General features: G+C 40.7%; 1 protein-coding gene across 27 annotated transcripts in view; it reads right to left on the reverse strand.

Moving 5' to 3' along the window:
- CADPS (calcium dependent secretion activator) overlaps positions 1-12,290 on the reverse strand; it is a 364,439-nt gene that overhangs the window by 136,076 nt on the left and 216,073 nt on the right. For all 27 annotated transcript variants that reach the window (XM_034776664.1, XM_034776659.1, XM_034776658.1 and 24 more), the window contains exon 9: positions 10,009-10,075. In XM_034776664.1, coding sequence (XP_034632555.1) covers positions 10,009-10,075 — 67 coding nt within the window. The remainder of the gene's footprint in view (positions 1-10,008; positions 10,076-12,290) is intronic.

Below are 12,290 nucleotides of genomic sequence, written 5' to 3' on the forward strand. Positions count from 1 at the left end.
CTGCCCTCTACTGGTTTGTGTTAAATACTGTCATGCACTCATAAGAATTATTTCATTATGGCAACTTATTCTCAGGAACGGCTCTTAAAAATCTACAGCCCGCACATTTGTGGGAATAAGATTAAAAGACAGATACTAGTGACCTGTTAAGTTCATTGCTTAGTACCACCAGTAAGAATACTGAGCAACAACCAACAGATATTGTTTTCAGATGCATACTAGACATAAGCATTTGGCATGAACTTTGATTGAAATTATGTACTCAACCTTCCTAGCTATTCAATAATTAAAAAGAATGTAAAAACGATAATACATTTAAAATTAAGCTTAGTGCCTACAAACACAGCATTTAGAGCACTCTTGCACTTATTTTTCAATCAGTTGTACTTTACATGTAGTATATTGCTGCCACCTGCTGGACAAACTGCTGAATATATTACTGATCATTTACTATTGCAGCTCTCAATTACTTCATGAAAATAATGAGAATTGTATTACTCTACAAGTAGTTACCTTCTGAAATTAGGGATGTCAAGAAAAAATTAATTTTGGAGTGATTCAATTTTAATCTAACATCAACCTCTAGTGATACAACTTGTGTTTATTTCCTGCAACAGTTATAGCAACATACAACAACTCTTCTCTAGTACAGAATAATTTCTCTAACCCAGAAAGTGGGTGCTGATTTTCAGACTCTCTTTACTATGCATATATTGTATCTCAGAGTTCTTGGACACAGAAAATATTCTTCATTCCCAATAAGAAACCAGCCAAATCAACTATGTACACACACATATTTTACACACATATATTCACACTTTAGTCAGTATTTCTAATTTTACAGTATTATACAAATAATACCACTACTCTCATTCTACTGATCCAAGGAAACTTTCTTGTTAGAGCTCCATCTGTGGCTTGGAACATTCTACTTACCAAGAATAGAGTTCATGAAGTATTAAAACATGTAATTACACTGTTGTTACATATATTATTTTGGTAAGACTAAGGTTTTTTTTTATTACCTTTGAACTCCAATAACTTTCCTTTTCTCAGCCTGACATAACCAAAAAAATATTTCCCCATGTTATGGTACTGTAATTGAGATAGATTTTTTAAAAATTCAAGCCCAAATCTTAGTCTACAGGTTTTCATTCATCTCCTATTAGTTTTTTTGATCTTTAATGTAGCTAATGATTTATATTGGTGGTATAACAGGATTTTGAGCACTTACCATAGGGTTAATTTACATCAGAGAGAGAGGTTACATGTCATATGACAGGAAAAGTAAGATGAGTCAAATGAAAACAGAAGTGTCCAAAAGCCACTGTCCTCTGGACAAGTTTAAAATATGATTTATATAGCACTGTAAGTGAGCAAAGGGCTATGCAATAGACGAAGGGTGCCAAGAAATAAGTCCCTCCCTTGAAAAGTTTACTGTCTAAAGGCACGAGTAAGTACAATGCAAAGTAAAAACAAACAATGACTGGAAAGCTTCATGGAATAAGTAGTTTTTAAAAGTCGCTTTGAGGGAGCTGATGAATATTTCCTGGTGTGCAGTAATTGGTGTCCAAGTAAAAGGGTTGAAAGAGAATACGGGGAACAAGAGGGATGATACCATAGAAAGAGATGAGGTCAGAGACCTAAAGTTTGTCTACACGGCAGTTGGAGGTGTGATTGCAGCACGTACAGACACACCCGAGCTAGCTTTAGTCTAGCTAGAGGGAGCACCAATAGCAGTGAAGCGTGATGGATTTCAGCACAGGTTAGCTGCCCAAGTCCCCAGGATCTTGGATGGGCTTGTGCAGCCTGCTCTCAAGCCCAGGACGCTGTGCCTTCATTGCAATTGGTACTGCATTGACTAGATTAAAGCTAGCTTGGGTGCATGTCTACATGCAATCCCCTCTCCAACTGCAGTGCAGACATACTTTTAAGTAGCACCGAAACTATAAAGCGCTTTTAAAGGCAAGACAATATTCAGAGAGTTCAGAGGACAGCCTAATGTGGAACTGTGTAATAAAGTTTTACAGTATTGCAAGTAAATGCATTTTCATGAAATCTCACTGAGGTCTGCTCCACACAGAAAGTTACGCAGGTTTAGCTAAAGGTGTGATGCTGTACCAAGTGAGCTTAAACCACTTCAGCTTTCTGTGTAGACACCCTTCCATGGGTTTAAACTGAGCTTATATTGGTGTAGCTTGCCCCATTGTATTATTTAACAGATATAAGCTACACAGATATAAGCCATGTTCAAACCAGCATAAGACTGTCTACACTCAAAGTCAAAGACGTTTAAGCTCAATTAGTGCAGTATCCAACCTTAGTTAAACCAGTGCGACTCCTGTGTGTAGATGTAGAGTTGGTTTGCTCTTTTCCATTAGCACTCCTAGGAGTTACTGAAGAAATCCTCTCTGATACCATGGGGAGGAGAATAGGCTTCTAAGAACATAATCATGGAACTTCCATAAAGCTCCCAACGAGGCCAAACTCAGTACGAATACGCTAGACACTCTTATTTTAAGGTTCTTGGAAGATGGCATGGCAAGGTCTCATTGGTATCAGATGAGACAGCACTATGCTGTCATTGCTAGTCACGAAAAGTGTTAACTGTGCAGGAGCAGTACAGAATATTCACATTTAAAACAGCTCAGGTAGATGAGACGAAGGATTGCGACACAAAAGGCGCGGTCTATGCGCAAGTGCTGGCCCTGAAGTATTTACCCCTGGGTTCAGAAACAAGCTGAGACCACATCTAGGGATAAAATGCGAATCTTTCTATTCCATGAGGGATGGGATCATCACACTCAGTCTAAGAACGATTCTCTACAAATTTGCTTACTGGGAGATTTATATTCCAGGTTCATTTCAGAGGGTCAGACTGGACCCTCTGCAGGAATTGAAATGGGCGGTTACTATTTTTAAACCCACGGAGATGTCTGGATGCAGCGTTTTTTCTTTGGGGTGTCTGGGTGGGAGAAGAGAATCCTCGTTGCCTGTTGTGTAACCACAGATTTCTTCTCCATTGGCTAGCAATGCAGAATTGGATGGCGATTGCACCTTGTCTACATCAGCCCCTATCTGAGCTTACCAGTGGTCTACTCTGTATGGAGGTTTGTGAGTGGCCTGCCAGGAGGAACGACTAACGCACAAGATTCACTTGACAGCCTGCAAGGTTCACACAGAGCCAAAGTTTAGGGGTACAAGCTGGGAAAAGAGGGAAAGGAACAGACAGGGAGGGGGATGAAAGGGAGACAGAACATAGAGAGGAATATCCCTTTTAATAAGAAACAGACAAGAAAGGAAGAAGAACAAAAGGTGAGAGAGAGAAAGGGACAAAGAGAACAAGAAAAGGGAAAACAGAGAAAACAGGAGAGAAATGACAAGGGTCACTGATTTTAGATTGGCAAATTAGATTTTACTTATTCGTTTCACCGTATTCCTTCACCAGGTGTATATTTCTAATAATTAATAAACGGGACGGATGTATATTCATGAGTACTGTTTTTAATTGCTCCTTAACAATCAAATATACCAATTCTGTCTGACACCACTTTTCCTAGAACTTTGTACTTACTTGTTCATTTCTGTACCTCACTTTGAGTACAACACAGCTTATTCAGTTTCATCCTGGTTCCTCACTACTGAAGGGACAATGAGGAATTCCTAAATGGACCATTTCGATATTAACAACAAATATTTTCTTCCAAGAGGACAGAAACTGTACTAAAATACTTCCAGCTGCAGTACAGTTTTCGACAGTGACAGAAGACTTAAGTTCCTCTGGTTCCAGATAGATATATTGACTTCCGAGCACTTTATTGACATAAGTGAACGTAATGGGCACTCTATCTTAACCTAAAAAACACTACAGACCAGAACTAAATGTCAGATATCAATAAATTACTCTTTACATTCAATTTCTAAATGTTTAAAGGTAGCAATCATATCTACCACACATAACAAGCACATAACAAGGAGTTGTGAGAATGTGTTACCAAGGGCAGATTTGAATCCAGGAAATCTATGCAAGTAGTGCCACTTACACCAATCTACACAAGTAAGAGCTGCGTATTTGAGCCCTTACTGTCAGAATTCTACCGTGATGAGCTAGCATGTCTGTTTAAAGTATTCTGTTTTTATGGAATTATTTTTAAGTACTGTTAGTTATTGGGCATTGCCAAATGCTCATTTCATCTTATCTTACCCAGAATCAACTGAGTTTTGCTGAAAGCAGGAGCTGTCACTGTTAGTCTAAATTATAGTGAGTTTAGAGAGTCTGTCACTAGAACTATAGATCCAGGCACAGACACGGCAACTGTTTTTAATCTACAGCAAGTTGATCTGGTTCCAAAATGTTCTACAAACATCATCAGACACAATCAGTTGAAAATTGCTTCAAGCTACATGGCAGACATGTCATCCAGGTACTGTAAAGTGTTACTTCCCACATGCTGCCAGAGAATCAAAACGGGGTTATCGCGAAGATGACATGACAAAAATAGATTCAGTCTGAAATCTCAAAGTAATTAATTCTCTTGCCCTTAAGAATTACAATCAATTGTGAATTTTCTATTGTAGCCAGCAAAACCAACATGAGTATTAACTCCTGTTCATTTCATTATGTCCTGCAGTGCATTGCTGTATGCTATACACGAATTCTAGCTCTGCATGCTAGAAGTATTTTATATTGCCTCTCAAGGACCACAACAGCCAGCTGGTTGAAATTCGCATGCTGAGTACATTTAGCTGAAGCAGCCAGTTAGGAGACATTTATAAAGTCAGTGATGGGCTCATATGTACTAGGATGAATGTGCACTACCTTTTTCAACCAGTCATGGTAAAAAAACTTTGATCTAAAAGATTTCACTGCTTACAACAGCCACTGGCATTAGGATTGACTTTACCAAGCAGTTTCCTCACTTGTGAGGTTGTTTCCATCCAACCTTAGGGCCATATTCTGCCATCATTTTCACACTGCATATCTTGGAATTTAAAATGAGGCAAGTAACGAGTCTCTGCCATGTAATTTACATCTAATCAGTATTCTGCTCTTCTGCTGCTCATCTCAAAGGGTGGCACATGCTATAAGGGGGGTGGGCGACACACTCAAGAGAAAATTGTATCTATTGGATTCAATCCTGTCCTCTAATACACAGCGGTGTGTTAGCAGAGCAAGTACAGGAGACTGTTTTGTGAGACATGTAGTGACACACTCCTGCATGCAGAAGGGGAGTGTATATTAGCGAGCACAATATACAAAACATAGAAATTGAGCAAAGGAACCATTTCTCCTCTACACACCAGCTGATCATTTATCTATCCATCCATTTAGGTACTTTCATAGCCCTCATCACTGTAATATCTGAGCACTTATACACAGAGAGCCCCAGTAAAAAATGAAAATGATTGTTTTAGGCAAACTGTAAATGAATTATGACTCTCCTCTCACATTTTTAAATGTGAGTAAAATCATAACTGCACTTTCACACTGAAGACAACTAAAAGTGGACTTGCCTCCTGGAAAGCATCTCCTTCTGGCTTCTTGTGCAATACCCCATTACTTGAATGGAAGCCACTTTTTATCCCATATAAAACATACCAGATGTGCATCAAGTACTCTAATAAATACTTGCAATCTATGAAACACCCGACCCCCGGCTGAACAAAGGGCTAATACATGGCAGCAATATCACCCTTGTGAATTTCTCCTGGGACGACATGCCTAGGATTTGCTCTCCCCTCCAAACGGAGAGGGAAATAACTTAACTGCTCTCAGACCCCACAGCAAAAATTACTTATGGTGGGGCTGAAGCTGTACTGGGAGCATACACTGGACTTGAACGGAGGGGAGAGGAGAAGCAAAAGAAGGAGTGAAGTTGGGGGGAGGAAAGGGAGAGGACAGAAGAAGAGAAGGCAACCACGTTTATTGATTCGTTCAGATTGCTATAAAATTCAAAAATGCCACAACTGGGCATGGTCGTTGCAGCCAAACAGGCAGCTCCTTGCACCCACGCTGATCCAATGGCAGGACCACTGCCTAAAAGCTCCCCTATCCTTCTTTTGGAGTCCTTTAGAACCATTACAATTACAACCCACAGACATAAACTCAGATATAAAGTCTAATCCTCGCCACATGGCTAACTATAACCAGGAAGACAGGACACCTCTCCCTCTCTCCCAACATATATATGGTACATAAGACCCATCCTATCTAGATGTTTTACCACAAGACGCGGGTATGTTTCGAATTCCATCTCTTGGTTCTGGAGACTCCGCAGAACTCCACCACAGGTGTCTAGCCTCATGCGTCACCGCTCCCCATCCTTCATTCTCTATATAATTAACCATTATCACGCTCAGTACATTTAGCAGAATCCAGTGAATTACAGGCACCAGTGCCTTTGCTTCCAGTCAGGGTTAATACCAGCAGCCATCCTTAGCATCCCATGAAAAGCAAATGACAAACATATGGAGATCAAAATATTTGTATTCAATCTTTATTGCCTGCTGACAAGTTCAATGGTCCCGAGCTACATCTAAGGGACAGGACAGAGTGCATTTGTTGTTTATATTTGACATACAGCAGAACATTTCACATTAACAAAGTGACATAACAGAGCAGTTGTTATGGCAGCTGGAATTTCTGAGGCAGACTATAGAAGTGCAGTTTTCTCAGTGGCTAAATCCTGCTTGCTTTACTCAAGCGAACTGTCCCACTAGGCCAAATGATGATCTTACTCACGCCATTTGAAGAATAAAGACCTAGTATCATTCGAAAATGTGGCCTGGCTTCATGTGTTTAACACCAAGCTCTCACATGTGGGATGCCTGCATATGTGATTAGTAGTGAGACTCATGCTAAGGAATGCACAAAATCCAAACCCATACAAATAATTATAATAATGTGGAAAGGATCAGAATAAGGACTCTGTGTGAGACAAATGGGATTGGCTTTTCTCATTAGATGGGGAGATTAGGGTCCAACCCTGCAAATGCTTATTCACAATTATTTTTCATTTATTTATTTCTAGTTATGCCCAGACCTTGCTTTCCAAGCAATGCCAAAGGAACCTCCCCAGAGGACCCTGCAATGAAGGAGAGAGTGTCCCTGGATTAAGAGCTACTTCTCTGAGTAAGGCTTCTGGTTTGGAGAATTCCAGTGCACAAGAAAAGAAGAGACAAAGTTTGAATTGATAACTATAATTCAATGCTAAAGGATAATCCAATTGCCAGTTTCATTGCCAATTATATTGCCATATGGTTGTTAATTCAGACACAGAATATAAGAAAGAAAATAGCACCGTAAAATATTTAGCATCAGATTATCTATGCATGTGTTTCTGTGTCTTCTTCACATAAAGGGTCATTAATAATGCTTTGTTCTCTCCCCAAATGCCTTGACATAGTAGTTTCCTTTATCAGCAATTAAGTCTGAAACAGTTTAAGGTTTAGTTTCCGAGAGCCTAGGCCTGTGACAAGCTGAGTGCCTCCTGCAAGATACCAAGGGCTCCCAATTACCATCTAAACCAGTTGCGCTTTGTCTACAGTGACAATGCTAAGCAATCCTCTCACTGCTGGTTTAACACTGGTGCAGTTCCACTGGCTGTGGTGTAAACTGGCATTTTTAACAACGTGCCGTAGAATCATATCAATGTAGGGCTGGACGGGATATCGAGAAGTCATCAAGTCCAGTCCTTTGTGCTGAGACAGAATCAGGTGTTTGGCCAACTTGTTCTTAAAAACCTCTGGTGACAGCGATTCCACAACCTCCCTCAGAAGCCTATTCCTGAACTTAGAATTAGGAAGTGTTTCCTAAATCTCCCTTGTTGTACATTGAGACCACTACTTCTTGTCCTACCTTCAGTGGACATGAAGAACAACTGACCACCATCCTCTTCATAACAGCCCTTAACATATTTGAAGACTGTTATCAGGTTCCCCCTTCTTTCCTCAAGACTAAACATGTCCGATTTTTTAACCTCCCCTCAGAGGTCAGATTTTCTAAACCTTTTATCATTTTTGTTGCTCTCCTCTGGACTCTCTCCAATATGTCCACATTGTTCCTAAAGTGTGGGCCCAGAATTGGACACTGTACTTCAGCTGAGGCCTCACCGGTGCCGAGTACAGCAGGACTTTTATCACCCGTGTTTTACACTCCTGTTAACACACCCCGGAATTATATTGTCCTGCTTTGCAACTGCGTCACATTGTTGACTCGTTCAATTTTTGATCCACTAAAACCCCCAGATCCTTTTCAGCAATAATACCACCTAGCCAGTTATTCACCATTTTGTAATTGTGCATTTGATTTTTCCTTCTTATGTGAAGTACTTTGCCCTTTTATCGTTACTGAATTTCATCTTGCTGAATTCAGAACATTTCTCCAATTTGTTAAGGTCATTTTGAATTCTACCCTTTTCCACCAGAATGCTTGCAACCCCTCCCAGCTTGGTCCGCAAATTTTATGAGCATACTCTTCACTCCATTATCCAAGTTACTAATGAAAATATTGAATAGTACCAAAGCAGAATGACCTCTTTATAATTTAAGATTTATACACATAAAGAGTGAGCTGTATGACATGGAAGTTGTAATCCACTGTCCCCTCCTTAACGAGTATTAAGTCAAGCAGCAAAGGCAATGGAATTCAGACTGAAATTTGAAACTTTGTGCAAAATGAGAATCAAATCCAACAGTTTCACTCATGGAGTGCAATCCTAACCTTACTGAAAGTTTGCCATTGACTTCAATGGGAGCAAGATTACACCCATTAACTTGATTACTCCTGATCTGCACGGGTGTAAATGAAATCAGAATCAGGCTTTACATTATCTCTCTCTCTCTCTCTCTCTCTGGCATGGATTCTATGGTCTAGCCAAGCTGTTCTCAGCACAGGACCATTGCCCAGGATGGCTTTTTTCTACCTTAGTGGTTCATTTCAGGGCTGTCCTTACACCTGACAACAGCTCCAAAGGCAACACATGGGCATGGCTACACCCCAAATCCACCCTGGCCACACTTCATTTTTATTAGACATGTCCTCTCCACTGGGGGAATCATCAGTGGAGCTGGATCTGCTAGGTTTCCAGCTGCTTTGTCTAGCCAGAGTGGATAGAGTCCCGAAGCTGTGACTGACAGACCACGGCTGGTTTATACAACATTTCCAGATGGTCAATGGAACTGCTTCTCTGACAGTGGTGAAGGATCAAACACTCCAAGAAGACACCCTTCCTACCCAGCTGTTGCCCAGACCAAGACTTTTCTAGAGTTTACAGGGTACTTTCTGGACCAACTCACTTAACAAAAAACCCAAACAAGTCTGCTTTCTGCCTGGTTTGTTTTTGTTTTTTTGGTTTCTTTGAACGAAACTCAACCATGACTGAACTTACAGATGACACTAAAAGTGGAGGGGTAAAAAAAAATATATATAGGAAGAAAGAAAGACATTGCACAGTGACTAGTAAGGGCTGAATGAGAGGATGTTCAGTACTGATAACTGTGATGGCTCAAACGCAGGGAGAGGAGATAAACTCCTGGGTGAAATGTGGGCCCCATGGCTGACAATGGCAAAGTTTCCGTTGACTTCAGAGGAGCCAGAATTTCATCCCACAGGTACAAAATGGAGAATCTGCACCCAACAGCACAAATCACAGTAGAGTGAATTTATTTCCTCTTATCTCAGTATCTTATCCTGCCCTAATATTACTTCCTCATGTTACCAAGCACCACGGTAGCTGCAGGAATGCTATGGATTTGGATTTGGAGGTTGCAAGCGGATGTGTCTTCAAGAGACTATTTTCCTTCAGAACCTTTGTTCTATGACAAAGTTGAGAACCCCACGGCTGCCCAAATGATACTTTAGAAAATGTTTTATAAAAATTTCAGATTATTATGAGAACAGATTTAACAATACCACCAATTAGTGTTAAAATTCAAATTATTATGAAAACAAACTTAAATCCACTGATCAGTCTTAAATTTAACACTAATTTTTAGCTGAAATGTTACCTGGACCAGCACAAAGAACCGTTTCTTCCATCTCTTCCAAACGTTTTTACCAATGGCCCATAAGTATCTAGGGAAAAAAATACAGAATAGCTGAATTCAGTATACACACACTGCTTATTCTCCTATTGCTTTGTAGTGTCATTGCTCCACAGCTCGACAAGGAAGTCAACACAAAACCAGGAAGAATTACAAGGGTCCCAAACTATGCACAGTTAGCAAAGAACACGGTTGTGATTTCTACTGTCAAAATAAGCTGTAAAGATAGCAACATAAAAAGCTATTATAGACTCATGATTAATGTCAGAGAACATTTACACAATCTCCAATGTGCTCTAAATCTCTTAGATGGAGAACTGGTAAAATGTAAGCAGGAAAATGTGTGTTATGTACAGTAGTTGCCATCATTTCATTATTTGCTAACTCTCAAACATGAAGGGGCTGATTCTTCTCTTGCTTACTCTGGTGTAAATCAGGAGTAAAACATGATAAAGGGCTTGACCCAAAATTTGTAGGAGACAATGGAAGTCCTTCCCTAAACTTCAATGAGTGTTGGACTGGGCCTTAAGTGACAGCAGAATCAGGCCCACTGTGATCAAGTTTCAGAGGAATATTGATGACCTAGTAGGATCCAGAACTAACACAGGCAGGCAATTCCAAAAACCAACCTTCAGGGATTCACGCTATCAGCTCTTTGGGGATGATTTATTCAGAGAATTTCCTATTACTGCCTATTTTTATGGCCACATTTTAAAAAGGCAAAATGTATTTATTCAGCATTATTTTCTCCCCCTTTTTTTCTTTAAAAGGAAAAAATAAACAGTAAGGATGAGCGTAAGGAGCATAAGTCATCCGATCTACTATAAGAGCCATATAACTCAGAGAAGTGGGCCGTGTGAATTAGGAAAGGACATTTTTGGAGTTATTGACTATAGGAGTCCTTTAACTTTACAGAACAGCTACCATACAGTCAAGTGGGAACAGATGATATTTGCAGTGGAAAATCTTGGAAACCTTTAGCATTACTTTCTAGCCTTCACAAACCCATTTTGTTGAGGGGAGCTATCTAACATAAGGGTTACTCAAAACACGAAAAACTGGGACTGTAGAATTTGGACTGACTCAACTAAATAACCTGGTTGATAAACTTAAGGCAAATTTCTAGGCATCTACCTGGTTACCGTAATTCAGATGGAATGAACTCTCTCTAAAAAGGAAGTGAATTCATCACCCCTCTAAAGGAAGAATTAGGGCTTTTAAAACTCATTTTGTGCGTAATCTCTGTGATAAAGCACCTGCTATAGCTGCCACTGCAATCCATAATAAAGACACTGGCAAAAATAATAGTAGTAGTAGTAATAATAATAATAATAAACACAAAGACATCATCCAGTGCGGTTAACTGGCTTTATTCAATGGGACTGTGGTGTACTGTATCAACATGTTTCTCTCAAGATATCTGATCCCTTTGCCTTTTTTCTGCACCAATAAATACAAAGACAGTAATTTTCTGTTATGCTAGTTGTCCTGTTTGTCAAAAGCGATCCCGTATGAATACATATTCTTTGCGAGTGTATAGGCTTCCACCGTGGTACACACCCAATTCCACATAATACGCTAACCTGGGTAGTGGGGTCTTGGTTTATGTTCCAAAAACCTGGAGCCCAATTCTGCTGCCATTGGAGCCAATGAGAAGTTTGTCATTGTCTCAAATGGTAAACTGGGGTTTGACTCTGTGACTCTTACATAAAATGTGCACAGTTTCAGACTTTAGGGTGCACAAGCCAATTAACAGAATCAGGCATCGAAGAATATAATCAAAAGTCCTGTGAGTTATTTTTGCTTCATCTATAGATGCTGATCTAAGTGGTACTGTAGTTAATGGGAGTTTTTCCATTGACCTTAATGGGAGGTTTCTCATATCCTTATATAGGTGGATACAGACAGGGCCGGTGCAACCATTTAGGTGACCTAGGCGGTCGCATAGAGCACTAGGATTGCGGGGGGCGCCATTTTTGTCGGCAGCGACTGCGACGGCCGGATCTTCGGCCACCCCAGTCGCCGCCGGCATTTAGGTGGAGGGAGCTGGGGTAGTGGAGCGCGGGGAGGGCCGCCTGCAGCAAGGGGGGGGCGGCACGCAGGGGAACTCCCTGCCCCAGCTCACCCCTGCCCCGCCTCCTCCCCGAGCACGCCGTCGCTGCTTCACTTCTCCCGCCTCCCAGGCTTGCAGCGCCTAAGCTGATTGGCTGCCGCAAGCCTGGGAGGCGGGAGAAGGGAAGCAGCGA

The sequence above is a fragment of the Trachemys scripta genome, chromosome 7, assembly GCF_013100865.1.
Source record: "Trachemys scripta elegans isolate TJP31775 chromosome 7, CAS_Tse_1.0, whole genome shotgun sequence".
NCBI lineage: Eukaryota > Metazoa > Chordata > Testudines > Emydidae > Trachemys > Trachemys scripta.